Here is a 25,965-nt window from a genome sequence, read left to right on the forward strand (position 1 = left end):
TGTCACATGGAGTGATAGACAGTACTTCCCCTGTTATTACAAGTACAGCAAGAAATAGGAGCTGTGCAACACTTTCAAAAACAAAAGTGAAACTTAAAAGTAAAACCTTTTTGTTCCAGCCAAAAACACAATCTATCAGCCCAGGAAAAAAAATTACACAAAGCAGTATGTAAATAATACGCTGATTAATTAACTCCAACTGTTCAGTATCCCCCTTCAGAGGATATTAACGCTGGATCCTATCAAGGTATAAAGGAGCCACACTGTGACCCTGTTATAGCCTTTTATGTGTATAAATTGAAATGATCTTACCACAGGATCCATGCTGTGGAACAGAACACAGCTTCTCAAGTGTGACAGTCTTATAGCAGTGCTCCTGACATGGACTTGAGTGAGAGAAAGCAGGCAGTGAAACTTGTTAACACTGATTGCTTAGGAGCTAAGCAGTAGTCTGGATGGTTTTGCAGAAAAACTTTCCCTGCATCTCCAGACTCTAACTTTCATCAATACTCTCACTGAGAGGTTGACATGACTACTTAAAACTCCAGTCCTATCTCGAAGGGCAGATACCCTTTTTCAGGACTCTCCGAATCTTCTGACAGTTTTATGCCACCTCCTAACGTGACGAAAGGCAAAGAATGACTGGGGTAATGAGGAAGTGGGAGGGATATTCAAGCCTTCGGCTTGGGTGTCTTTGCCTCCTCCTGGTGGCCGGGTGTTTTATTTCTCAACAGTAAGGAATGAAGTTGTGGACTCTCCCTATCTTAGGAAGGAAAACAGGGAAATCTTTTGGCATTAATAAGATCTCCGATTTGAAATACTAGACACCTTTGTTATTATATATACACGTATTATACATCAAACTCAGTAATTCTTATTTTTGTCTCTCTGTGATTTGAAGTGAAGGGCATACTATTAGTCTGTTTTGCTGTGCTGATTTTTGACATTCATTAGTCCCACAGTAATATTTATATAAAAATGATGAGTGACACCAGACTGAGTAAAAACTGACCTTTATTATAAATGAATTGATGTAACAGACAATGAGCACACTAAGTCACAAGTACAACAAAGCTTAGTCCAGCAAAGCACACACAGATAAAAACAAAATCCAAACTAATAAAAGGTTTTCAAAATAAAAGATTCACACAAAGCACTGCTGTACTCACAAAATGTTTGGATATGACCACTTATGTTGACAAGGGTAGATAAGATTGCTAATGATATATAATGCTTATTATTGTGCCTTTTATTTCCGATAGTGAAGTATTGTATTATAGAGTTCTACGCAATAACTAAAGTAGGAGTATCTCAAGTTTACTGTGTCTGCTGCAGGAAGCATGTTACCGATACATAATGTACTGCAAAGACCTAACCGTTGCAAATTTAATAGTGGTTTATATTTTTACTTTTAATGTCAAATAGGTTTTAGCAAATCTGCTTGATAATTATACAAAAAAATTATTATATTTAGTGTGTTTAACAGGAATTATCATACTAGGTGCTACTGACCTAATATAACCTATTGAAAACATTTCCACCGTTTAACCTTTGCACTATTTTCTGGCAAGAGAAGTCATCATATGTTCCGGTATTTTTTTTATTCACTGTTCGCATCATAGTCTTGTTTTTTGCAAATCACTTCAAAAACAAGTAAAATGATTACGGGTCCTAATCCCAAATATTTTCTTTCAGGATTCGGATAGAGCATGCCATTTGAAGAAACTTTCTAATTTACTCCTATTATATTTTTTTTTTGTTCTCTTGCTATCTTTATTTATAAAGCAGGAATGTAAAAGCTTAGGGGACGGCCCATTTTTGGTTCAGAACCTGGGTTACGCTTGCTTATTGGTTTGCTGAATGTAGCACCAATTAGCAATTGCTATCTAGAGTGCTGAACCTAAAATGGGCTGGCTCCTAAACCTTACATTCCTGCTTGAAATAAAGAGAGCAAGAGAACAAGGAAAAATTGATAATAGGAGTAAATTAGAGCATGCAATTTTAAGCAACTTTCTATCTGAATCATTAAAGAAAAAAATTGGGTTTAGTATCCCTTTAAGACAGGACTGTTTTTCCTAGAGGTTGTTATTATTGCTGGTGTATGCACTTATGCTGTTCAGAATATGGCTTCTAGGCTTGCATCTTTCAATGTGCCCAAGTTGGTTCAGTTTTGCTCTATAACAAAATGGTTTTTGGGCTTTCTAAGGTTGCAATATGTCAAGTAGAACAGCACACTTTCAATGATACAGCCAAGCAACTGAAAAAGTTTGTGTTTATCAAACCATTCAAATGATTATGATCATAATACATTCACAAGTACTTGTAATCCACTTCAAAGACAAAGCAAAAATGTGTCCCATTCCGTGAACCTTTGACAAAATGTTGGTGATAGAACATTTTAGTTACTTAGCAACATGGAACAGGAAAAGTAAACTTTTCAATAACAAAGGGACATTTACAGAAAATCAGCAGAAATATTGGTACAGAAGATTCACAAACCTAATTGAGGACATCCATATAACCACATAAGATTTTTTTCTTTGTTAAATTAAAATATAGTTTGGATATAAAATCTTATTTGAAAAGTTCCCAGTTGGAACTAAATAAAGTTACATCAATAGTTCAAGCTTTCTACTCTCTTTTGGTGCTGAAACTGAACAATAATACAGTAATGTCACTCCAGTGAAAGGAGCCTGTCTCTTACACTGACATGGCAGTATAGGTTATCCAATAGAAACTAATAGAGCTGTAGGAATTATGTGATGGAACTGACACAGCAGAATGCCATCTATCGGTAATAGTATGAGCTGTGGAAATATCTGCAAATTTCAATCTAAATTTAAACTATTCTTGCTTAATCCTTTTCATGTGCTACTTCTTACTGTTCTTTATATGCACAATAGAAAGTCTGGGTATATCATGTCTCCATAAATCTACCAAAAGAATGAACATGTGACTACTTTTAGAAGGCTACTCAGTATAAACCAGTAGCCATTTACTACAGGATATTAATGCCACTTCCACAAAGGATCTGATCAGAGTTGATAGATCAACTTGTATTAAAAAGTTTTTGTTTACAGCACATGTAAAGAGTAAGACAATAGTCATATTTAGGGCCTGACTATATAAACCTCTCCACTCAGATAAGTTGATATAAAATGACCCTTTAGCACTGCGAGATCCCTAGTGAAATTCTAAAAAGGCAGATTTTGCTATACTTCTCCAGGGGGTGTTCCCTACATTTTTTATGTGACTGAGAGACAAGCCCAGTGCAATATAGTACTGTATGACATGAGTTATGCTGCATTCACACTTTGTTTTTTTTATTCATTTAAACTTTGCACTTTTTATTTTGTATACAGCACTGTATTTAGGATTGTGATTTTACAAATTCTGATTATGCTTTCACAGTTTCTGTGTAACTTTAACAAATTAGGCTCATACTTTGTATATTTATGAACATCTTTTACAAATGTAATTTTTTATTTTAAAAATAAAACTGGCAGCTATAGTGCAGACTTCACAGGGACTGAGAGATGCCTTCCATAGAAAGTAATGAGGCTCTCTGGGAAACTTAAGTAATCAGTTTTATTTTTAATAGAAAAATGCTGAGAATTTTACAAGCATGAGAGAAGTAAACTGGAGAACACCTTGGGCTGCTATAAAGTCCCTGTTTGCAGCAAATGCAAATTAAATTGAAATGTTTTCATTACAATTTCACTTGTTTTTGCCAGTAGTTTTGTAAATATTACTTTTCTGTCAGTAAAACAAGTGTATTGTGAATATTGAGCAAACGTCACTGCATACAGCTAACAAGACAAATCAATGAGAGCAGCTTGTTTAAAATGTTTACAGCATTTGACAAGACCTGTGAGAGAGCTTCAGTTAGTCCCTGGGGACTTCCCTATTTAGGGCTAGATTTATCATAGCTGAGGCATACAGGGGCACGTATACGCGCTCCTGTATGCCTCAGCTCGCCTGTGGCGGGGCAAAATTACCCATAGGTAATTAACATTGCACACGAGCGCAATTTTGCGCTCGCGTGCAATCCCGCCCCCTGCCCGCGCACAACCAATCACGCGTGGGCAGGAGCTGTCAATCTCCTCGGTCTGACTCGATCGAGGAGATTGAATTTCGCCAGTTTAGAGGTGGCGAAGAGTTTAGGGAAGCAGCGGTCTGGTGCCTGCTGCTTGTTAAATCGCGACAAGCAAGTTCTTGTGAGAACTTGCTGCCGTAAGGGCTTAATAAATCTAGCCCTTAGCCTAGGGAACTGCCTCCTGCCTTCCACTTTCTGAAGCTATGTTTATTTTACAATAGAGCAAACACAAAGTTCAATATAATTTGTAAAAGATACACAGAAATATTTGTTAAAGTAACAGAATCTTTCAAAACATTATCAGAATTGGTAACATCAACTGCTGGATATAAATCTAAATGTATTTAAAATATAAAAGTTTCAATGTAATAAATACCCAATCTGAAGTGTAAAGTAATATAAAATACAAAGCACAAAGTGTAAGTGTAACACAACTCTCCTGTTATGCTGTTATATATTGCACTGGGCTTATCTCTCCTTCACATACAGAAATGCAGGGAATGCCCTTTAGACAAATACAGAAAAAACTGTCTGTCTAGAATCTCGTGAGAGGTCTCTCAGTGCTGAAGGGTTCTGCCTTTTTTCTTTTAGCATTTAGCGAGTTCAGCCCCTGTGAAGTCTGCACTACAATGTCTCTCCAAGCAGGAGAATCTTTTATCATTAGGACCTTAATGAGAAAGTAAAGTCAATATTAAATTTAAATGGATTAGAAAGAGCATTAAATTATAAGCAACGTTCCCATTTACTTCTGTTATGCATTTTGCTTAGTTCTCTTGTTAAAGAGTAATCCTGGGTTAGCTCAAGAGCGTGCATGTCTTTAGTCATCTGGCAACAATGTTTTCAACAATGTTATCCATGCTAAAGACTTGTGCACACTCCTAAACTCCTATCAGCCTACCTAAGTTTACTCTTCAACAAAGCAAATATGATAATATAAGTAAATTAAAATGCATGCTCTGAGTCGTGTACATTTCATTTTGACTTTACATCCCTTTATCAGAATAAAAATTTGAATTAATATTAGATTAATGGAAAGCAGGATATTAAATGTTTTATCATTCATAGGAAAGGGCAGTGGTTATGTATCAAACATATCTTATCTGCTAGAAAAAAACGTTTAAAGGGACATTGTGCTCACATACAGTAGATTCTATCATGCTTTTGAAAGAACAGCAAAATGCAACATTTGTTCATTTGTATGTGCATAGCTTATACTGAAGTATCCAGTGCTGATTAGCTGATAGGATCCACACCTGCAGCTCCACAAAAATGTAGCTGTATATATACAGGTTATATAGACATTGACTCCCACATCATATACATGAAAGTCAAGTGATTGTGCTTCAGATAATAAGCCGTGTGGCTCATCTCTTGCTTGCATGTGGTCCCAGACTTCCTCACACAGGCTACAGGGGTGGCCATTATAAGTTTTACAAACAACAAAAACCAGGTATCTGGATTGACTCTTGTAGAATTACTATTCAGTTGTATAAAAAGTACATTAACAATATTGTTATGGCAGTGTTGGTTTGAAAATAAATTAATCCTATTTCAGTCTGTCAACATAAGATCTAGAAAAAAAATCCTTAGTTACAACAGAACATAAAGTAATTTCATGTTTCAGTTTTTTTTCCCTTGACTGCTGCTTAAAATGTCAAAACATGAATAAAAATAGTGGTTTCAATCTGGAATCCTCTTCTTTTCAGCTTATTTCTTCACTTAACGTAGCAACCATTTTCACAGCAGTTATATCTAAAACCTAAATAAAATATTAAAGGTTGCTAAGTAGATGATCAAATTCTTTGGTTTATTAGAAAAAAAGAAATCCCAGTGGTATACAGTATCTGAATCCCTTTTACTGTCAAAAAGAAATTGAAAACAATTGTCTTTAATAAATAATGATCTTTGGTTGTCAAATATATATATATAAAAGGATATAAAGGAGCAATAATATAATGCTCTTATGTGCTGAAAACATCATTATCAGTTTAAACACTGCCAATGGGTTAAGCACATAGTTAAAGCCAGCTCTGTATTAGGAATGCACTACTAGTTCAGAGCTGCTAGGCCAATAAGGCGAGGCATATACGTATTTCCACCAATTACTGGTCTTGTTCAGCTAAGGATCAGATGTGCATTTCTGCACCAGAGCTTACTTCAGCTATGTGTTTAACTGCTTTGCAAGCGCAATAATAAAATGCTCTCCTTTATGTCCCTTTAATACAATTGTGGAACTAAAAGGTAATGCAAACTGACAGTGAAGCTTAAAGGGCCACTACACCCAAAATCTTTCTTTCATGATTCAGATAGAACATACAAAGTTAAACAACATTACAATTTACTTCTATTTTTTATTTTGCTTCCTGTTTGAGATATCCTTGTTTGAAGAAAAAGCAATGCACATGGGTGAGCCAATCACATGAGACTTCTATGTGCAGCAACCAATCAGCAGCTACTGAGCATATCTAGATATGCTTTTCAGCAAAGAATATCAAGAGAATAAAACAAATGAGATAATAGAAGTAAATTAGAAAGATGTCTAAAAATGCATTCTCTTTCTAAATCATGAAAGAAAAAATGTGGGTATCATGGCCCTTTAAGAAAATGTTCTCATTTTAATTTTGTCACAATAAAATTTCCATTTTACCATGAAATAAAACTGAAATTCAAAGAGCTCACAGTTCACTAGTTTCCTCTGAAATGTATCACAGACATGCTTAACTATTGGAGTCCCTTTCCATTTTATTTATGGAGTCTGTAAATAAAAATACCGTTTACTAATATTTGTTTCCTTCAGGGTTGAACTAAAGCAGCTTAGCAGTACAGTAATACTGACAGACATCATATTACACTATAAAGAGAACACTGAGATGAAGGCAGTAAACATTTATATGACGAGACGTCCAGGACAAGGCAGGACGTTTATGTTAACCCAATTTCTTCAAGAACACTCCGTGGTGTCTCCGCTTCCTGTTGGGAGAAATGCAAACAAATTATCGTAAGCTGTCACATGCCAGTGGTTTTTTTTTTAATTAACTATAATGGGAATTCATTCAAGCAGCAACACAGAAAAAAACACTAACCTTTTAACTTTAAACAGCAACAAATCAGAATGCATTGTGTGTATATAAAAAAATCCCAACAATTTATACTTAAAGGGACATTAAACACTTTGAGATGGTAATATAAAATGATAAATTGTATATATAAAACAACTCTGCAATATACTTTCATTATTTATTTTGCCCTCTTTGCCTGTAATTCCATTCTGAAATTGTGAGCTTTTCAGTTCCTGTTAGAAATGGAAGTGCAGAACACTGTTAAATCCAGCACAACCATTGGCTGCACACTCTAGTGACCTATTTATAACGGTCCCTAATTGGCCACAGCAGAGAAGGTAACACAAGTTACAACATGGCAGCTCTCAGTGTTTTATAGACACTAAAACTTTACACTTATTTTGTCACTTTTTAAACAACTAATGAAACTTTAAAAAATACATCTACATGTTAGTCATGGACTAATCTTTTCTTTGAATGCATCATTCTATCTAGCATTTATTTAGTGTTTAATGTCCCTTTAACTGATAAATTCCTTTCTTTCATGGTGGTGAGAGTTTACCAAGCCTTGAAACATGAGATTCAACTCCTGGCCACTAGGAGGAGGCATAGATACTCCAAACACAAAGAGTTTCTGAACCCTCTTATCTCCCTGCATATCCTAGTCTATTGCATAATCAAGCAGAGGAGAATAAAGTAACAGAAAGCCAGGGTATAAAGAGGCGCAAATAAAATACTACTGTCAATAATACATAAAAAAAAAGTCCTGGGCGGGTCTTGTGGACTCTCACCACCATGAAAGACAAAATGTATGAGGCAAGCATACATTATGTTTACTTTCATATGGTGGTGAGAGTCTATGAACCTTGACATATGGGATCTAATAACCAAGCTGTGGAGTCCACAAGAAAATGGGTGGGACAAAAGCAATAAAGAAAGTTGCTATTTGCTAGACACTGCGGCCTGTAGGACTTTTCTGCCAAAAGCTGCCTTTGAAGAGGCGAAAACAACAAAATGATACAATTTAGTAAAGGTATGTTGAAAGCTAAAACTAGGTAGGCTCATATGCTAATTTCTAAGCCCTTGAGGCCGCCCCTTATTTTAATGCATTTGGCAGTTTTTCACAGCTAGAGGGCGTTAGTTCATAGAGATAACATTGTGACCACACCCTTGGAGTTACAAATGAGAGGGCACAAATTGGCTAAATGCAAGTCTGTCAAAAGAACTGAAATAAGGGGGCAGTTTGTAGAGGCTTAGATACAAGGTAATCACAGAGGTAAAAAGTATATTAATATAACTGTGTAGGTTATGCAAAACTTGGGAATGGGTAATAAAGGGATTATCTATTTTTTAACATGATAAAAATACTGGTTTAGACTGTCCCTTTAATTCCTGTTACCTGCAAGTAAATCTATAATAAACAAATTCAAATGTATTAACTTGCAAGACTAATTGAAATTCTTTATTGCTTGGAAGAGAAAACATTACTAACCATTAAAAAATGGTTAAACTAAGAAACAAAATGAAATTGGCAGTCATCATCAGCTTAAAATAAATAAATCTGTTTAAGATTCTATTCAACACCGTTGCGGTGCCCAGCCAGTCTAAATATTAGATACAGCCAAATCTAGATTATTGCACAGTATTTACCGTACTGTTTCTACAACCCACTGTTTAATTTATGGTAGACAGCGACATATTATATTATAAATGGTCCGATATCTTATGGAGTAGATGGGCAACTGTCCAGGTGCACCTCACTTACTAGTCAAGTAATGTAACCTTGCAATAAAATCTCTGGGAATTTTAATCTCTTTAAAACAACAACAAACTCACAATGTAAACCACTAATGAAATATTTAATTAAAGGGAAATTAAACAGAGGATTTTAAAAATGCTTTTTCGTTTACTTCTGTTATCGAATTTGCTTTGTTCTCTTTTTTGTTGTTGAAAATAATATCTAGGTAGGCTCAGAAGCAGCAGTGCACTACTGAGAGCTAGCTGATAATTGGTGGCTACAAATATATGCATTTTGCCATTAGTTCATCTAATAGGTGCATGTGAATAATGCACTGACACCTTGTTTGCTGCACTTTTTTTTGTTTTGTTCAAATAGCCAAACTCCCCCAGCATGTGACTTGGAAGATGCCAATCTGGACTTGTTGCTGAAGAAGGCATTGTCAAAATGTGCTTTATGTGGCAGAACCCTACTATTTGGTACATATATGTAGCAGGGTTAGGCTATAGGATGCCTGGTGTTGTGTACTTCCAGTTCTCAGAAAATGAAAAATAGCGCAGAATTATATAACATTATCTTAGCGACAGCTTTTAAAATCAAAAGATTTTAGAGATTTTTGCTATCAAACTTGCTCTTACCTGGTCTCCTCTCCAGGCTCTTCTGATCGGGTTTCGGTTTTCAAAAGCTCGAGTTACATTTAGTTCAATGGTGCAATCACCAGCGTTGTGATTAGACAGCGTGCCTGCGAAGCGCTATTAAAAACCAAGATCCGATCCAGAAGAGCCTGGAGAGGAGACCAGGTAAGTGCAAGTTTGATAGCAAAAATCTCTCAAAGCTTTTGTTTTTTAAAACTGCCGCTATGTGCAGAAATATATAACATTATTTTTAAGTTTACTGTCCCTTTAAGGTATTTTATGTCCCTTTAACCCCTTAACGACCGAGGACGTGCAGGGTACGTCCTAAAAAAAAAAAAGACAGTTAACGCCTGAGGACGTACCCTGCACGTCCTCGGTGTGGAAAGCAGCTGGAAACGATCCTGCTCGCTTCCAGCTGCTTTCCGGTTATTGCAGTGATGCCTCGATATGGAGGCATCCTGCAATAACCTTGCATGGCCATCCGATGCAGAGAGAGACATTCTGTGTCCCTCTCTGCAACGGACATCGATGGCCGGTATTGCTGGTGGGTGGGAGCTGATGTGGAGGGGGGCGGGATCGTGGGCGGGGATGACCGGGCACAGGAGGGCGGGGGCGGGCGCGTGCACGGGGAGGGAGCGGGTGGGAACCGCTACACTACAGAAAAATGTGCAATAAAATTGGGTAAAAAGGGGGATAAAAAGTAAAAAAAAAAAAAACACATCAGTCAGGTGGGGAAGCTACACTACAGAAACCCCCCCCCCCAAAAAAAAAAAAAAAATTTTTTTGCAAACTGGGTACTGGCAGACAGCTGCCAGTACCCAAGATGGCCCCCAATAAGGCAGAGGGGGAGGGTTAGAGAGCTGTTTTTTTTGGGGGGGGGGGGGGTCAGGGAGGTTGGGGGCTAAGGGGGGATCCTACACAGCAGCATATGTAAATATGCTAAAAAAACCCATAATTTATGCTTACCTGATAAATTTATTTCTCTTGTAGTGTATCCAGTCCACGGATCATCCATTACTTGTGGGATATTCTCCTTCCCAACAGGAAGTTGCAAGAGGATCACCCACAGCAGAGCTGCTATATAGCTCCTCCCCTCACTGCCATTTCTTTCATGTAATTAGCAAGAGTCCATGAGCTAGTGACGTATGGGATATACATTCCTACTAGGAGGGGCAAAGTTTCCCAAACCTTAAAATGCCTATAAATACACCCCTCACCACACCCACAATTCAGTTTTACAAACTTTGCCTCCCACGTAGGTGGTGAAGTAAGTTTGTGCTAGATTCTACGTTGATATGCGCTTCGCAGCAGGCTGGAGCCCGGTTTTCCTCTCAGTGTGCAGTGAATGTCAGAGGGATGTGAAGAGAGTATTGCCTATTTGAATTCAATAATCTCCTTCTACGGGGTCTATTTCATAGGTTCTCTGTTATCGGTCGTAGAGATTCATCTCTTACCTCCCTTTTCAGATCGACGATATACTCTTATATATACCATTTCCTCTACTGATTCTCGTTTCAGTACTGGTTTGGCTTTCTACTACATGTAGAGGAGTGTCCAGGGGTAAGTAAGTCTTATTTTGTGACACTCTAAGCTATGGTTGGGCACTTTTATATAACGTTCTAAATATATGTGTTTAAACATTTATTTGCCTTGATTCAGGATGTTCAACGTTCCTTATTTCAGACAGTCAGTTTCATATTTGGGATAATGCATATGAATAAATCAATTTTTTCTTACCTTAAAATTTGACTTTTTTCCTGTGGGCTGTTAGGCTCGCGGGGGCTGAAAATGCTTCATTTTATTGCGTCATTCTTGGCGCGGACTTTCTTGGTGCAAAAATTTTCTTGTCATTTCCGGCGTCAAAAAATGTCATTTGTGCCAAAAAATGTCGGCGTTACCGGATGTGGCGTAATTTTTGGCGCCAAAAGCATTTAGGCGCCAAATAATGTGGGCGGCTTTTTTTGGCGCTAAAAAATTCGAGCGTCATTGTTGTCTCCACAATATTTAAGTCTCATTGTTTATTGCTTCTGGTTGCTAGAAGCTTGTTCATTGGCATTTTTTCCCATTCCTGAAACTGTCATTTAAGGAATTTGATCAATTTTGCTTTATATGTTGTTTTTTCTATTACATATTGCAAGATGTCTCAGATTGACCCTGAATCAGAAGCCACTTCTGGAAAAACGCTTAACTGAGTTTCAGTTCTACCAAAGCTAAGTTCATTTATTTTAAATGTTATAAATGTTTATCTTTAGCTATGATTTGTAATAAGTTATTATGATATACTTTTACATGCAGAATCCATTAGTATTTATGCTTTATATATTGCCATTCTTACATCTTATGTACAAGAAATATTTAGAAGATTTATAAGAAATATTTTTCTGATTCTATTTTAAAGGCTTTGTCTGACTTCGTGCCTTCTAATAAAAAATTTTAGGTCTTTTTCACTTCTTTTTTTAATTATTGAAGTTTCAAATGACCAACAACATACTGATTTATCCTTCTCTGATGATGTTTTTTCTCTTTCAGAATTTTCTTCATCAGATATTGACACTAACAAATCTACTTTTATATTATTTTTTTATTATTAAAGTACATTTGTTCTTTGTTGAAAAGGTGTTGATTATTTTGGATATTAAGGTAACTAGTTCTTTAAGACTAGCTGACACTATTTCTGCCTATTTATTCTTCTGTGTTTTCAGAGGTTTTCTTTCCAATTCCCCATACTAGGGAATGGAATAGGCTGAGAATTTTCTTTTATTCCTTCTTCAAAGGTCTTAAACTATATTCTTTGCCAGCAGTTAAATTCAATTTGGAGGGTTCTCCAATTTATTGGGGCTCTCTCTACTCCTACTAATTATGCTATTGTTTCTATAGCAAAATAGTATTTATTTTCCTTTAGATGGTTGTATCTTATTTATGGAAAATTATTTAGTTTCAGGTACTTTTCTTGGTCCTGTGATTTATTTGGATATTGCAATTGCTTCATTTTTGTTCTGTTTACTTTAAGATCAAGTATCAGATTATGATTTATTTTAGCATTGTTAAGGGACAACATTTACTAGACTAGGTGCTGTTGCTTTTGTCTTGTTGTTTTGCATTTATTGATTATGCAAGTCCAGTGTATTAACTGGTCCTTTAACTGGACTATCATGCTAATAATTTCATTTGTGTCTTCATTTTATTGAATATTTTCGCAAATGAGGGTTATTCTATGTCTTTAGCTATTTTAGCTAGAAGAATTTTGTGATTAAAAAAAAATCCATATTTCTTTTGTTCTAAGATAATCAATTTTTTGTTTTATAATTTGATTCAATTCTTAACTGTTACTCTGGGCTTCAAGATTGAGTTCTAAGACTAAAACTTTAAGCTTATACTAGTTTGGTTGTTCTTATTAAGGAACGAATTCCTGAATTCTTTCCAAAGTAACATGTTTATAATTGGAAATTTTTCAGTTGGAAATCAGCTCTCTAATATTGCGATGTACGTGCCGTATTCCAGCTTGGCTGGCAAGGGGCAGGTTAAGACTTTCTTACAATTTATTTGGTTCTCTTCGGTCCAAATTTCTTTGATTTTATTCCAGTAAGGCTAACACTTTCTTTAAGTGTGTTTCGGTCCTATATATTTTGGGTACTGTTGAAGCATGGCTGGGCACCCATGGGGTTCAAGCGCTGCTCAGACCTGGAATCTTCTGGGGTATTTCTTCCAGTTCCATTTTTAGGAACTGGGTTTTGGAGTTTTATTCAAACTATTCTGCCTTTTGGTCAGTGATAGCATTATTTGTTTTCATTAGATACAATAAATGCATATTTTCATTTTTCTGTTTTCATTCAGATTTTTTTCTGAGGATGCGGAATCTCATATGATTCACTTTGCTCTTCAGGACATAGTTAGAGGATCTTTTTTTCAAAAGCTATTGATTCCGTACACAATGGTCACCTTTTTTAGGTTTCCAGATATTTGTGTCTCTGTCTTTGTCTCTATCAGACAAGGGACAATTTTATTGTGTTCCGTTTGTCGGTACCTTTAGTCTCTATTATTTCCTTCAGTTGCTACATATGCATAGAAGTTTTAGGTCTTATGGCCACAGCATTGGATTTAATTCCCTTTGCTCATTCTCTATAGAAAGAACATTTTCAGTCTTTTATGCTGAATTATGGTGCAGGGATTCTAGGATTTCGCATTTTTAATCTTCGAATCCTAATATTTATCTCTCTTGATTTGGTGGTTAAGATCACCATCATTTAGTCTACAGGTCTCTTCGTTTCTTTCAACCTGGACCATGATCTCTACAGATGTGAGTCTTTTTGGTTGGGAGGCTGTCTGAGGATCTCTGTCAGCACAAGGGGTTTGGAAATCTCAGGAGGCGAGATTACCATTTGATATTTTAGAACTCTGTGCTTTCTCAGAGTTTTTTCAGTTTGTTTCTTTTTGAAGAAGAGACGTTTAATGTTTTTCAAACAATATCACTACTATGGTGTATATCAATCATCAGAGTAGGACTATCAGTCCTTAGGTTGTGACAGAAGTGTCTCGGATATTAGTTTGGGCTAAATCCAGCTCCTACCTAAATTCTGTGGTTTGTATCCCAGGTATAGATATTTGGGAAGCGGATTATCTCTGTTAATCAAGCTTTTCTCTTCCGGGAGAATGGTCTCTCTTACCCAGATATGATTTTCATTTCATCTGAATAAAGAACTTCCCAGGGGCCTATTAAGGTCCGGGAATCTTCAGGCGGAAGTAGTGTATGCATTGACATTTCTTTGGAATTATCTTTTTGCCTATTTCTTTCCGCCTCTAGTTCTTCTTCCAAAATTCTTATGGAGTATTTGTTTGTTATGCTGGTAGCTCCAGCATGGCTTCTCAGGTTTTGGTATGCGAATCTCATTCGGATGGCCAGTTGCCAACGTTGGACACCTCCGTTTAAACCAGACCTTTTCTTTCTCAAGGCCTTTTTTTCCATCAGGATCTCAAATCATTACATTTGAAGGGATGGAGATTGAACGCTTGGTTTTTAGTCATAGAGGTTTTTCTGACTCATTGATTAATACTATGTTTCAGGCTCATAAATCTGTCTCTAGAAAGATTTATATTGAGTCTGGAAGACCTACTTTTCTTGGCATTCTTTTAAAATTCATAGAATTTTATTATTTTTTCAGGTTGGTTTGGATAAGGTTTTGTCTTCAATTCTTTGTTAGGACAAATCTCTACTCTTTCTGTTCTTTTTTCACAGAAAGATTGCTAATCATCCTGATATTCATTGTGTTGTACAGGCTTTGGTCCATATCAAGCCTGTCATTAATTCAATCTCTCCTCTTTGGAGTCTCAATTTGGTGCTGAGGGCTTTACAGGCTCCTCCGTTTGAAACTATGCATTTTCTGAACGTTAAATTACTTTCTTGGAAAAGTATTGTTCCTTTTGGTTATTTCTTCTACTAGAAGAGTTTTTGAGTTATCTGCTCTTTTTTGTGAATATCCTTTTCTGATTTTTCATCAGGATAAGGCAGTGTTACGTCCTGATATTCATCATTTTTTTCAGGTTTTGATTCGTATCAAACCTGTCATTAAGCCAATTTCTCCTCCTTGGAGTCTTAATTGGGTTCTGAAGGTTTTTCAGGCTCTTCTATTTTGAGCATATGCTTGCTCTGGACATTCATTACTTTCATGGAAAGTATTGTTCTTTTTGGACATCTCTTCAGCTAGAACAATTTCTGAATTATCTGTTCTTTCTTGTGAATCTCCTTGTTCTGATTTTTCATCAGAATAAGGTGTTTTTTTGCTGTCCTCATCTCAATTTTCACCTAAATTGTGAATTCTAACAACATTAGTGGAGGAATTATTGTCTTTTCCTTGTGTCCTAATCCTAAGAATTCTTTGGTAAGATTCTTACATTCTTTAGGATATGGTAAGAGTTTTTATTATATTGAAGCTACTCAGATTTCAGACAGACTTCTAGTCTATTTGTTATCTTTTCTGGTTTTAGGAAGGTCAGAAGGCTTCTGCCATTTCCTTGGCATCTTGGTTAAGCTTTTGATTCATCATGCTTATTGGGAGTCGGATTATTCCCCGTCTCAGAGGATTACGGCTCATTCTACTAGGTCAGTTTCTACTTCCTGGGCTTTTTAAGAATGAAGCTTCTGTTGATCAAATTTGCAAAGCAATGACTTGGTCTTCTTTGCATATTTTTACTAAATTCTACCATTTTGATGTTTTCTCTTCTTTAGAAACAGTTTTTGGTAGAATAGTACTTCAGGCAGCTGTTTCAGTTTGATTCTTCTGCTTATAATTTCAATTTTTTTCATTATTAAAATTGAAACTTTTGATTTGGGTAGTGGATTAATTTTTCAGCGGAATTGGCTGTCTTTATTTTATCCCTCCCTCTCTAGTGTCTCTTGCGTGGAAGTTCCACACCTTGGGTATTTATATCCCATACGTCACTAGCTCATGGACTCTTGCTAATTACATGAAAGAAAACATAATTTATGTAAGAACTTACCTGATAAATTCATTTCTTTCATATTAGCAAGAGTCCATGAGGCCCACCCTTTTTTGTGGTGGTTATGATTTTTTGTATAAAGCACAATTATTCCAATTGCTTATTTTTTTTATGCTTTCGCTCTTTTCTTATCACCCCACTTCTTGGCTATTCGTTAAACTTAATTGTGGGTGTGGTGAGGGGTGTATTTATAGGCATTTTAAGGTTTGGGAAACTTTGCCCCTCCTGGTAGGAATGTATATCCCATACGTCACTAGCTCATGGACTCTTGCTAATATGAAAGAAATGAATTTATCAGGTAAGTTCTTACATAAATTATGTTATCCAGTCATTCGACCGAAACATGCAGAGAAAGGAGAAACCATAGGGTGCAGTGGTGACTGTAGTTTAATTAAAATTTAGACCTGCCTGAAAAGGACAGGGCGGGCCGTGGACTGGATACACTATAAGAGAAATAAATTTATCAGGTAAGCATAAATTATGTTTTCTCTTGCTAAGTGTATCCAGTCCACTTATCATCCATTACTTGTGGGATACCAATACCAAAGCTAAAGTACACGGATGATGGGAAGGACAAGGCAGGAACTTAAACGGAAGGAACCACTGCCTGTAGAACCTTTCTCCCAAAAACAGCCTCCGAAGAAGCAAAAGTATCAGATTTGTAAAATTTGGAAAAAGTATGAAGGGAAGACCAAGTTGCAGCCTTGCAAATCTGTTCAACAGAGGCCTCATTTTTAAAGGCCCAGGTGGAAGCCACAGCTCTAGTAGAATGAGCTGTAATCCTTTCAGGAAGCTGCTGTCCAGCAGTCTCATAGGCTAAACGGATTATACTCCGAAGCCAAAAAGAAAGAGAGGTTGCCGAGGCCTTCTGACCTCTCCTCTGTCCAGAGTAAACAACAAACAAAACACAAAAAATGAAGAGGTGGTACCAAAATTATATACAGTAATGAAAAAGTGTCAGCAACCTGGTGAGTAGAATTAGACACTGATATGAAAAAGAGAGAAAGAATTGCATCGGCATAAGATGCAATTCAAAGACCAGGATAAATTGCCAGACACTATAAACAACCAACAGGTTAGATGTTTGGCAAAAATCTTTAGTAGCCTGTAAGAAAAACTTCAAGGCACGGACTAAGTCTAGATTATGCAAAAGACGTTCCTTCTTTGAAGAAGGATTAGGACATAATGATGGAACAACAATCTCTTGATTGATATTCTTGTTAGAAACCACCTTAGGTAAAAACCCAGGTTTTGTACGCAGAACAACTTTATCTGAATGAAAGATCAGATAAGGAGAATCACAATGTAAGGCAGATAACTCCGAGACTCTTCGAGCCGAGGAAATAGCCATCAGAAAAAGAACTTTCCATGAAAGAAGTTTGATATCAATAGAATGAAGGGGTTCAAACGGAACCCCTTGAAGAACTTTAAGAACCAAGTTTAAGCTCCATGGAGGAGCAACAGGTTTAAACACAGGCTTAATTCTAACTAAAGCCTGACAAAATGCCTGAACGTCTGGAACTTCTGCCAGACGCTTGTGTAAAAGAATAGACAGAGCAGAAATCTGTCCCTTTAAAGAACTAGCTGATAATCCTTTGTCCAAACCCTCTTGGAGGAAGGACAATATCCTAGGAATCCTAACCCTACTCCATGAGTAATTCTTGGATTCACACCAATGAAGATATTTACGCCATATCTTGTGGTACATTTTCCTGGTGACAGGCTTTCGTGCCTGTATTAAGGTATCAATTACTGACTCGGAGAAGCCACGCTTTGATAGGATCAAGCGTTCAATCTCCATGCAGTCAGTCTCAGAGAAAGTAGATTCGGATAATTGAAAGGACCTTGTATTAGAAGGTCTTGTCTCAGAGGCAGAGTCCATGGTGGAAAGGATGACATGTCCACTAGGTCTGCATACCAGGTCCTGCGTAGCCACGCAGGCGCTATCAATATCACCGATGCTCTTTCCTGTTTGATTTTGGCAATCAGAAGAGGGAGCAGAGGAAACGGTGGAAACACATAAGCCAGGTTGAAGAACCAAGGCGCTGCTAGAGCATCTATCAGTGCTGCTTCTGGGTCCCTGGACCTGGATCCGTAACAAGGAAGCTTGGCGTTCTGGCGAGACGCCATGAGATCCAATTCTGGTTTGCCCCAACGGAGAACCAATTGAGCAAACACCTCCGGATGGAGTTCCCATTCCCCCGGATGAAAAGTCTGATGACTTAGAAAATCCGCCTCCCAGTTCTCTACACCTGGGATATGGATCGCTGACAGGTGGCAAGAGTGAGTCTCTGCCCAGCGAATTATCTTGGAGACTTCTGACATCGCTAGGGAACTCCTGGTTCCCCCTTGATGGTTGATGTAAGCCACAGTCGTGATGTTGTCCGACTGAAATCTGATGAACCTCAGTGTTGCTAGCTGAGGCCAAGCCAGAAGAGCACTGAATATTGCTCTTAACTCCAGAATATTTATTGGGAGGAGTGTCTCCTCCTGAGTCCATGAACCCTGAGCCTTCAGGGAGTTCCAGACTGCACCCCAACCTAGAAGGCTGGCATCTGTTGTTACAATTGTCCAATCTGGTCTGCGAAAGGTCATACCCTTGGACAGATGGGCCCGAGATAACCACCAGAGAAGAGAATCTCTGGTTTCCTGATCCAGATTTAGTAGAGGGGACAAATCTGTGTAATCCCCATTCCACTGACTGAGCATGCATAATTGCAGCGGTCTGAGATGCAGGCGCGCGAATGGCACTATGTTCATCGCCGCTACCATTAAGCCGATTACTTCCATGGACTGAGCCACAGCGGAATGGAGTGAAGAACACGGCAAGCATTTAGAAGTTTTGATAACCTGGACTCCGTCAGGTAAATTTTCATTTCTACAGAATCTATTAGAGTCCCTAGGAAGGAAAACCTTGTGAGAGGAGATAGAGAACTCTTTTCTTCATTCACTTTCCACCCATGCGACCTCAGGAATGCCAGAACTATCTCTGTATGAGATTTGGCAATTTGAAAGCTTGACGCCTGTATCAGGATATCGTCCACGTAAGGAGCCACCGCTATGCCTCGAGGTCTTAGGACCGCCAGAAGTGAGCCCAGAACCTTTGTAAAAATTATTGGGGCTGTAGCCAACCCGAATGGAAGAGCTACACATTGGTAATGCCTGTCTAGAAAGGCAAACCTCAGGAACTGATGATGATTCTTGTGAATCGGAATTTGAAGGTAGGCATCCTTTAAGTCCACTGTGGTCATGTACTGACCCTCTTGGATCATGGGTAAAATGGTTTGAATAGTTTCCATCTTGAATGACGGAACTCTGAGGAATTTGTTTAGGATCTTTAAATCCAAAATTGGTCTGAAGGTTCCCTCTTTTTTGGGGAACCACAAACAGATTTGAATAAAACCCCTGTCCTTGTTCCGTCCGCGGAACTGGATGGATCACTCCCATTACAAGGAGATCTTTTACGCAGCTTAGGAATGCCTCTTCCTTTATCTGGTTTGCAGATAATCTTGAAAGGTGAAATCTCCCTTGTGGAGGAGAAGCTTTGAAGTCCAGAAGATATCCCTGAGATATGATCTCCAACGCCCAGGGATCCTGAACATCTCTTGCCCACGCCTGGGCGAAGAGAGAGAGTCTGCCCCCTACTAGATCCGTTGTCGGATAGGGGGCCGCTCCTTCATGCTGTCTTAGAGGCAGCAGCAGGCTTTCTGGTCTGCTTGCCCTTGTTCCAGGACTGGTTAGGTTTCCAGGCCTGCTTGGATTGAGCAAAAGTTCCCTCTTGTTTTCAAGCAGAGGAAGTTGATGCTGCACCTGCCTTGAAATTTCGAAAGGCACGAAAATTAGAATGTTTGGCCTTTGATTTGGCCCTGTCCTGAGGAAGGGTATGACCCTTACCTCCAGTAATGTCAGCAATAATTTCTTTCAAACCAGGCTCGAATAAAGTCTGCCCCTTGAAAGGAATGTTGAGTAATTTAGACTTTGAAGTCACATCAGCTGACCAGGATTTGAGCCATAGCGCCCTACGCGCCTGGATGGCGAATCCGGAATTCTTAGCCGTTAGTTTAGTCAAATGAACAATGGCATCAGAAACAAATGAGTTAGCTAGCTTAAGAGTTCTAAGCTTGTCAACAATTTCAGTCAATGGAGCTGTATGGATGGCCTCTTCCAGGGCCTCAAACCAGAATGCCGCCGCAGCAGTGACAGGCGCAATGCATGCAAGGGGCTGTAAAATAAAACCTTGTTGAATAAACATTTTCTTAAGGTAACCCTCTAATTTTTTATCCATTGGATCTGAAAAAGCACAACTGTCCTCAACCGGGATAGTGGTATGCTTTGCTAAAATAGAAACGGCTCCCTCCACCTTAGGGACAGTCTGCCATAAGTCCTGTGTAGTGGCATCTATTGGAAACATTTTTCTAAATATAGGAGGTGGGGAAAAGGGCACACCGGGCCTATCCCACTCCTAACTAATAATTTCTGTAAGCCTTTTAGGTATTGGAAAAACATCAGTACTCACCGGCACTGCATAGTATTTATCCAGCCTACACAATTTCTCTGGCACTGCAATTGTGTCACAGTCATTCAGAGCAGCTAATACCTCCCCAAGCAATACACGGAGGTTCTCAAGCTTAAATTTAAAATTAGAAATCTCTGAATCAGGTCTCCCCGATTCAGAGACGTCACCCACAGACTGAAGCTCTCCGTCCTCAGGTTCTGCATATTGTGACGCAGTATCAGACATGGCTCTTACAGCATCTACGCGCTCTGTATCTCGTCTAACCCCAGAGCTATCACACTTGCCTCTCAATTCAGGCAATCTGAATAATACCTCTGACAGGGTATTATTCATGATTGCAGCCATGTCCTGCAAAGTAATCGCTATGGGCGTCCCTGATGTACTTGGCGCCATATTAGCATTTGTCCCTTGAGCGGGAGGTGAAGGGTCCGACATGTGGGGATAGTTAGTCGGCATAACTTCCCCCTCGACAGACACCTCTGGTGACAATTCTTTTTTAGATAAAGACTGATCTTTACTGTTTAAGGTGAAATCAATACATTTAGTACACATTCTCCTATGGGGCTCCACCATGGCTTTTAAACATAATGAACAAGTATCCTCTGTTTCAGACATGTTCGTACAGACTAGCAAGCTTGGAAAACACTTTAAAGCAAGTTAACAAGCAATATAAAAAACGTTACTGTGCCTTTAAGAGAAACAAATTTTGACAAAATTTTAAACAACAGTGAAAAAAGGCAGTTACACTAACAAAATTTTTACAGTGTATGTAACAAGTCAGCAGAGCATTGCACCCACTTGCAAATGGATGATTAACCCCTTAATAACAAAAACAGAATAATAAATGACAAAAACGTTTTTTAAACACAGTCACAACAACTGCTACAGTCTACTGTGATTGTTACCCTCCTCAAACACGACTTTGAAGCGTTTTGAGCCCTTCAGAGATGTCCTGTATCATGCAGAGGGAAGCTGAATGTCTCTGTCAGTATTTTTAGCTGCACAGAAAAGCACTAAAATAGGCCCTTCCCACTCATATTGCAACAGTGGAAAGCTTCAGGAAACTGTTTCTAGGCAAAAATCAAGCCAGCCATGTGGAAAAAAACTAGGCCCCAATAAGTTTTGTCACCAAACATATATAAAAATGATTAACATGCCAGCAAACGTTTTATATTACACTTTTATAAGAGTATGTATCTCTGTTACTAAGCCTGATACCAGTCGCTATCACTGCATTTAAGGCTTAACTTACATTAATCCGGTATCAGCAGCATTTTTCTAGCAAATTCCATCCCTAGAAATATATTAACTGCACATACCTTATTGCAGGAAAACCTGCACGCCATTCCTCACTCCTCAGAATATGTGAGAACGGCAGTGGATCTTAGTTACTTCTGCTAAGATCATAGAAATCACAGGCAGATTCTTCTTCTAATGCTGCCTGAGATGAAACAGTACACTCCGCTACCATTTAAAAATAACAAACCTTTGATTGAAGTTAAAAAACTAACTATAATACACCACTCTCCTCTTACTACGTCCATCTTTGTTGAGAGTTGCAAGAGAATGACTGGATATGGCAGTGAGGGGAGGAGCTATATAGCAGCTCTGCTGTGGGTGATCCTCTTGCAAATTCCTGTTGGGAAGGAGAATATCCCACAAGTAATGGATGATCCGTGGACTGGATACACTTAACAAGAGAAAAGTGGTTTGGAAATAGTAAAGTGCTACTTGTATTTATGGCCCTATAACTTGCAAAAAAAAGCAAAGAACATGTAAACATTGGGTATTTCTAAAATCAGGACAAAATTTATAAACTATTTAGCATGGTTTTTTTTTGGTGGTTGTAGGTCAAAGTTAGAAAAAGTGTGTTTTGTTCCATTTTTTCCTCATATTTTATATTTTTATAGTAAATTATAAGATATGATGAAAATAATGGTATCTTTAGAAAGTCCATTTAATGGAGAGAGAAACGGTATATAATATGAGTGGGTACAGTAAATGAGTAAGAGGAAAATTTCAGCTAAACACAAACACCGCAAAAATGTAAAAATAGCCTTGGTCCCAAATGGACAGAAAATGAAAAAGTGCTGTGGTCATTAAGGGGTTAAATATGGTAAAATGTACAGCTATGCTAATAAAATTGAACACTTTAAGGGGCAGATTACAAGTGGGGCGCTAACAGTTGTGTGCAAGCGATATCGGGTTGATCACAGCTGTCTGAGAGCATCGGAAGTAGAGCATCTATTGCACGTTAAAAGTAAATGCAATCACTTGAGATCATTTTAATTTAACACACGTCGGGATATTGCAATTTTTTTTCTTTCATGATTCAGATAGAACATGCAATTTTAAGCAACTTTCTAATTTACTCCTATTATCAAATGTTCTTTGTTCTCTTGGTATCTTTATTTGGAAAAGCAGGAATGTAAGTTTATGATCCGGCCCATTTTTGGTTCAGTATCCTGCTTGCTAATTGGTAGTTTTAGCCATCAATCAGCAAGTGCAACCCAGGTGCTGAACCAAAAAACAAATTATGCTTACCTGATAATTTTCTTTTCTTCTGATGGGAAGAGTCCACAGCTACATGCATTACTTTTGGGAATACAGGACCTGTCCACCAGGAGGAGGCAAAGACACCCCAGCCAAAGGCTTAAATACCTCCCCCACTTCCCTCATCCCCCACTCATTCTGCCAAGGGAACAAGGAACAGTAGAAGAAATATCAGTGTGAAAAAAGGTGCCAGAAGAACAAAAATGTATTTACTGCCGCCTTATAGACAAAACACTTTTCTTCTTAAACGGGAAGAGTCCACAGCTGCATTCATTACTTTTGGGAAAACAATACCCAAGCTAGAGGACACTGAATGCAAACAACGGGTTGGTACAAAAAGGCGGCCCCTTCGAAAGGCACCACAGCCTGAAATTACCCGACACCCTATAAAAATATAAAAGACACGGGTAACTGAACATTAGTTACACCACCAGCAAAGCCGAACTAGAGACCACTCAGTCCCAGAGTCCGTCGAGCACAAATAGCCTCCGAGGAGTCAGCTCCGCAGCTTTTGACTCCCATGAAGAGTACCCGGCCGAAAGACAAGGACCGCAAACCTGCCCCCAAAAAGGGAGAACAGATTCCCAGAAGAAATCCAAAGGATCATTCCATACGGCTCAACAAACTATACTCAGGGAAACACGTCCCAAGAGGACTCGAGGGACAACCTCATATCCCTGACACAGTACCATACTATAAGGTACTCCAGAAAACACACAAGTTCCCTGTTGCCTCGTATCAGATTGAAATCTGCAGGCTAGGCAAGCATAGACAGCAGAAAATAGGATAACTATCCCAGCAGTTAGCAAAGAGCTCTCCAGAGAGCACCAACCGTCTGAACAGGAACTCTGTGACCAGCTTCCAGGTAGGAAGCTGACTCCGCCATTGTGAAATCCCGTTTTAAAGCCTGCTAGCACACACTCAAGGTGTAAATAGCTGTAGCTGGTTTCAAACTGCAAACCTTCCAAAAACAGCCCTCTGAATACCGGGCTCCAAGGAGCGTCCCCTCCCAGCACCAGATGCCAGTAGAAAAGAGGACAGCAAAAGTCCTCCCACTGAAGGGGAGGACAGACTCCAGAAGAAAATGGTCAACACTGCATAGATTAACCGATCCCTGACCTTCCCTCCAGGGTAATGGTCCCAGCCCAAAGGCTAGTCAAAGACATAGTCCCAGACCTCTGGAAGAAAAGGATGGATCTACGAGGAGCCAAAGCCCCCAAGTAGAACTCTGACCACCACTACAAAACAGCATGCTACCGTGCTCGGGACCCCCTACCATACGAGACCCCCTACACTGCTGAATTCCTTAAAGAGGAATGCTTCTCAAGGTAAAAAGGGTTCTCAGACCCCCAGCATCTAAATATCCGAATCCAACATAACAGGAGCCCATAAGGGTTCAACCCCCAGCCTCCTGCTGCAGGAACGGTGGAACCAGTTACTACTCCACATCTCCCTTTCCAGGATTCTGAAAACCTTTACAAGGCAAGAAAAACAAGGACCCACAGGTCGCCACATGGCACAGATACAAAGGCAACTCCTAACCAGGAGAAACCATCCCCCACTCTAGGAGAGAAAGGACTAAAGCAATGGAAACCACCCTACCATAGAGGTTAAATTCCTCGGCCATATCGCCAACCCATTTGAAAGATACCTGGAGTCTACAAGGAACATCAAATGCGCCAGAAGACCAGTAGGGACCTGTCAGAGAGACCTAGAACCTAAGCCACAGGCAGATAGACATCTCCCATGAGAAACAGTTCCCTGCACCCCACAGAGAAGCAAGCGGGACTACAAACACCTAAGATGAGACCGAACCATCCACACCCAATACAGGGAGAGGCATGGTCCTAGGCCAGAGTCCTTGAAAAACGGTATCGATCTAAATATCTAACTTCCTGAGGAACCCTAAGCTGCCTCCTATGATTAGGAGCGCACCATCTAATGTCCGTAGACTTGCGATCTAGCAACAGCCTCCAACCCAAGTGTCAGAAAAACAAACTCCAAAACAGTTTAAGAATTCGGCACCCAGTGCTCCTGGATCGCAAGGAAAAATCTCAACCACGTGTTACACACGCTGGCAAGGTAACAATCAACACCCGAAGGTGAACCCCGGACCTTGCTTGCCATCTCAGAGAGATAGACATAAGCACCTTCCATGAAGTCCCTAACAGAGCTTCGAAGATAAATGGTCAACTACCTGACCCCAGAAGGGCGACCGTCAGAAACCGACCTCGGCTTTTCAATATTAAGCCCCAAGGCTAGCTTAGCAACGAGAACGCAAATAACCCCCGAACGTCGAAGACCATGGTCAGACCAAGGGTATTATATGGAATAGACAACAGCCAGAGATCTCGCAGGATCGACCTTCCAAAAACCCCTTTGACAGGGTAAAAGCTGGAAGCCTCGCAGCTCCTCACAGAAGGCAGGAATACCCCTGAACTCCACCTCTTAGAGTAACGCAACTCAGAGCAAAGGAAGAAGGACATGCCTGCGCTTCTAGACCAGATGACCCACCCAAGGCGGGAAGGAAGACGCAAATCGTTCACCACTCTGGCTACATAGTTCACTCACATCGCCCAACTCCAAAGGAATGAAAACCATGGTTCCCCAGGGACCTGAAAGAACCATGACAACGTCTGAAAGACAGATCCGTATCCCAGGCGAGTAGCCAGAAAAAAAAACAACCTTAGATTGGCACACACAACCCTCCATTCAGAGGCATTGTATGTAGACACTAGGCCTCTTCGAATTAGGATCCAAGCCCGGAGTCCATATCTTATAGGCCAAGTGACGTTCAGAATCCGACAGGATTAAATCAGCACCACAAGGGTGACATGAACCCAGGTAAAAGCAGAAAAGTGTTCAACCAGTAC

The 25,965-nt window shown here is 39.1% G+C and overlaps 1 protein-coding gene across 2 annotated transcripts in view; it reads right to left on the minus strand.

Moving 5' to 3' along the window:
- Positions 1–997: 997 nt before the first annotated feature.
- The window catches only part of AP1S2 (adaptor related protein complex 1 subunit sigma 2), a 154,544-nt gene continuing 129,576 nt past the window's right edge, over positions 998–25,965 (minus strand). For both annotated transcript variants that reach the window (XR_008401329.1, XM_053706081.1), the window contains one exon: positions 998–7,066. Coding sequence is in view for 1 of the 2 variants with exons in the window: in XM_053706081.1 (XP_053562056.1) it covers positions 7,019–7,066 (48 nt within the window). In the remaining variant the exon portion in view is untranslated. The remainder of the gene's footprint in view (positions 7,067–25,965) is intronic.

The sequence above is a fragment of the Bombina bombina genome, chromosome 3 (assembly GCF_027579735.1).
Source record: "Bombina bombina isolate aBomBom1 chromosome 3, aBomBom1.pri, whole genome shotgun sequence".
Lineage (NCBI taxonomy): Eukaryota > Metazoa > Chordata > Amphibia > Anura > Bombinatoridae > Bombina > Bombina bombina.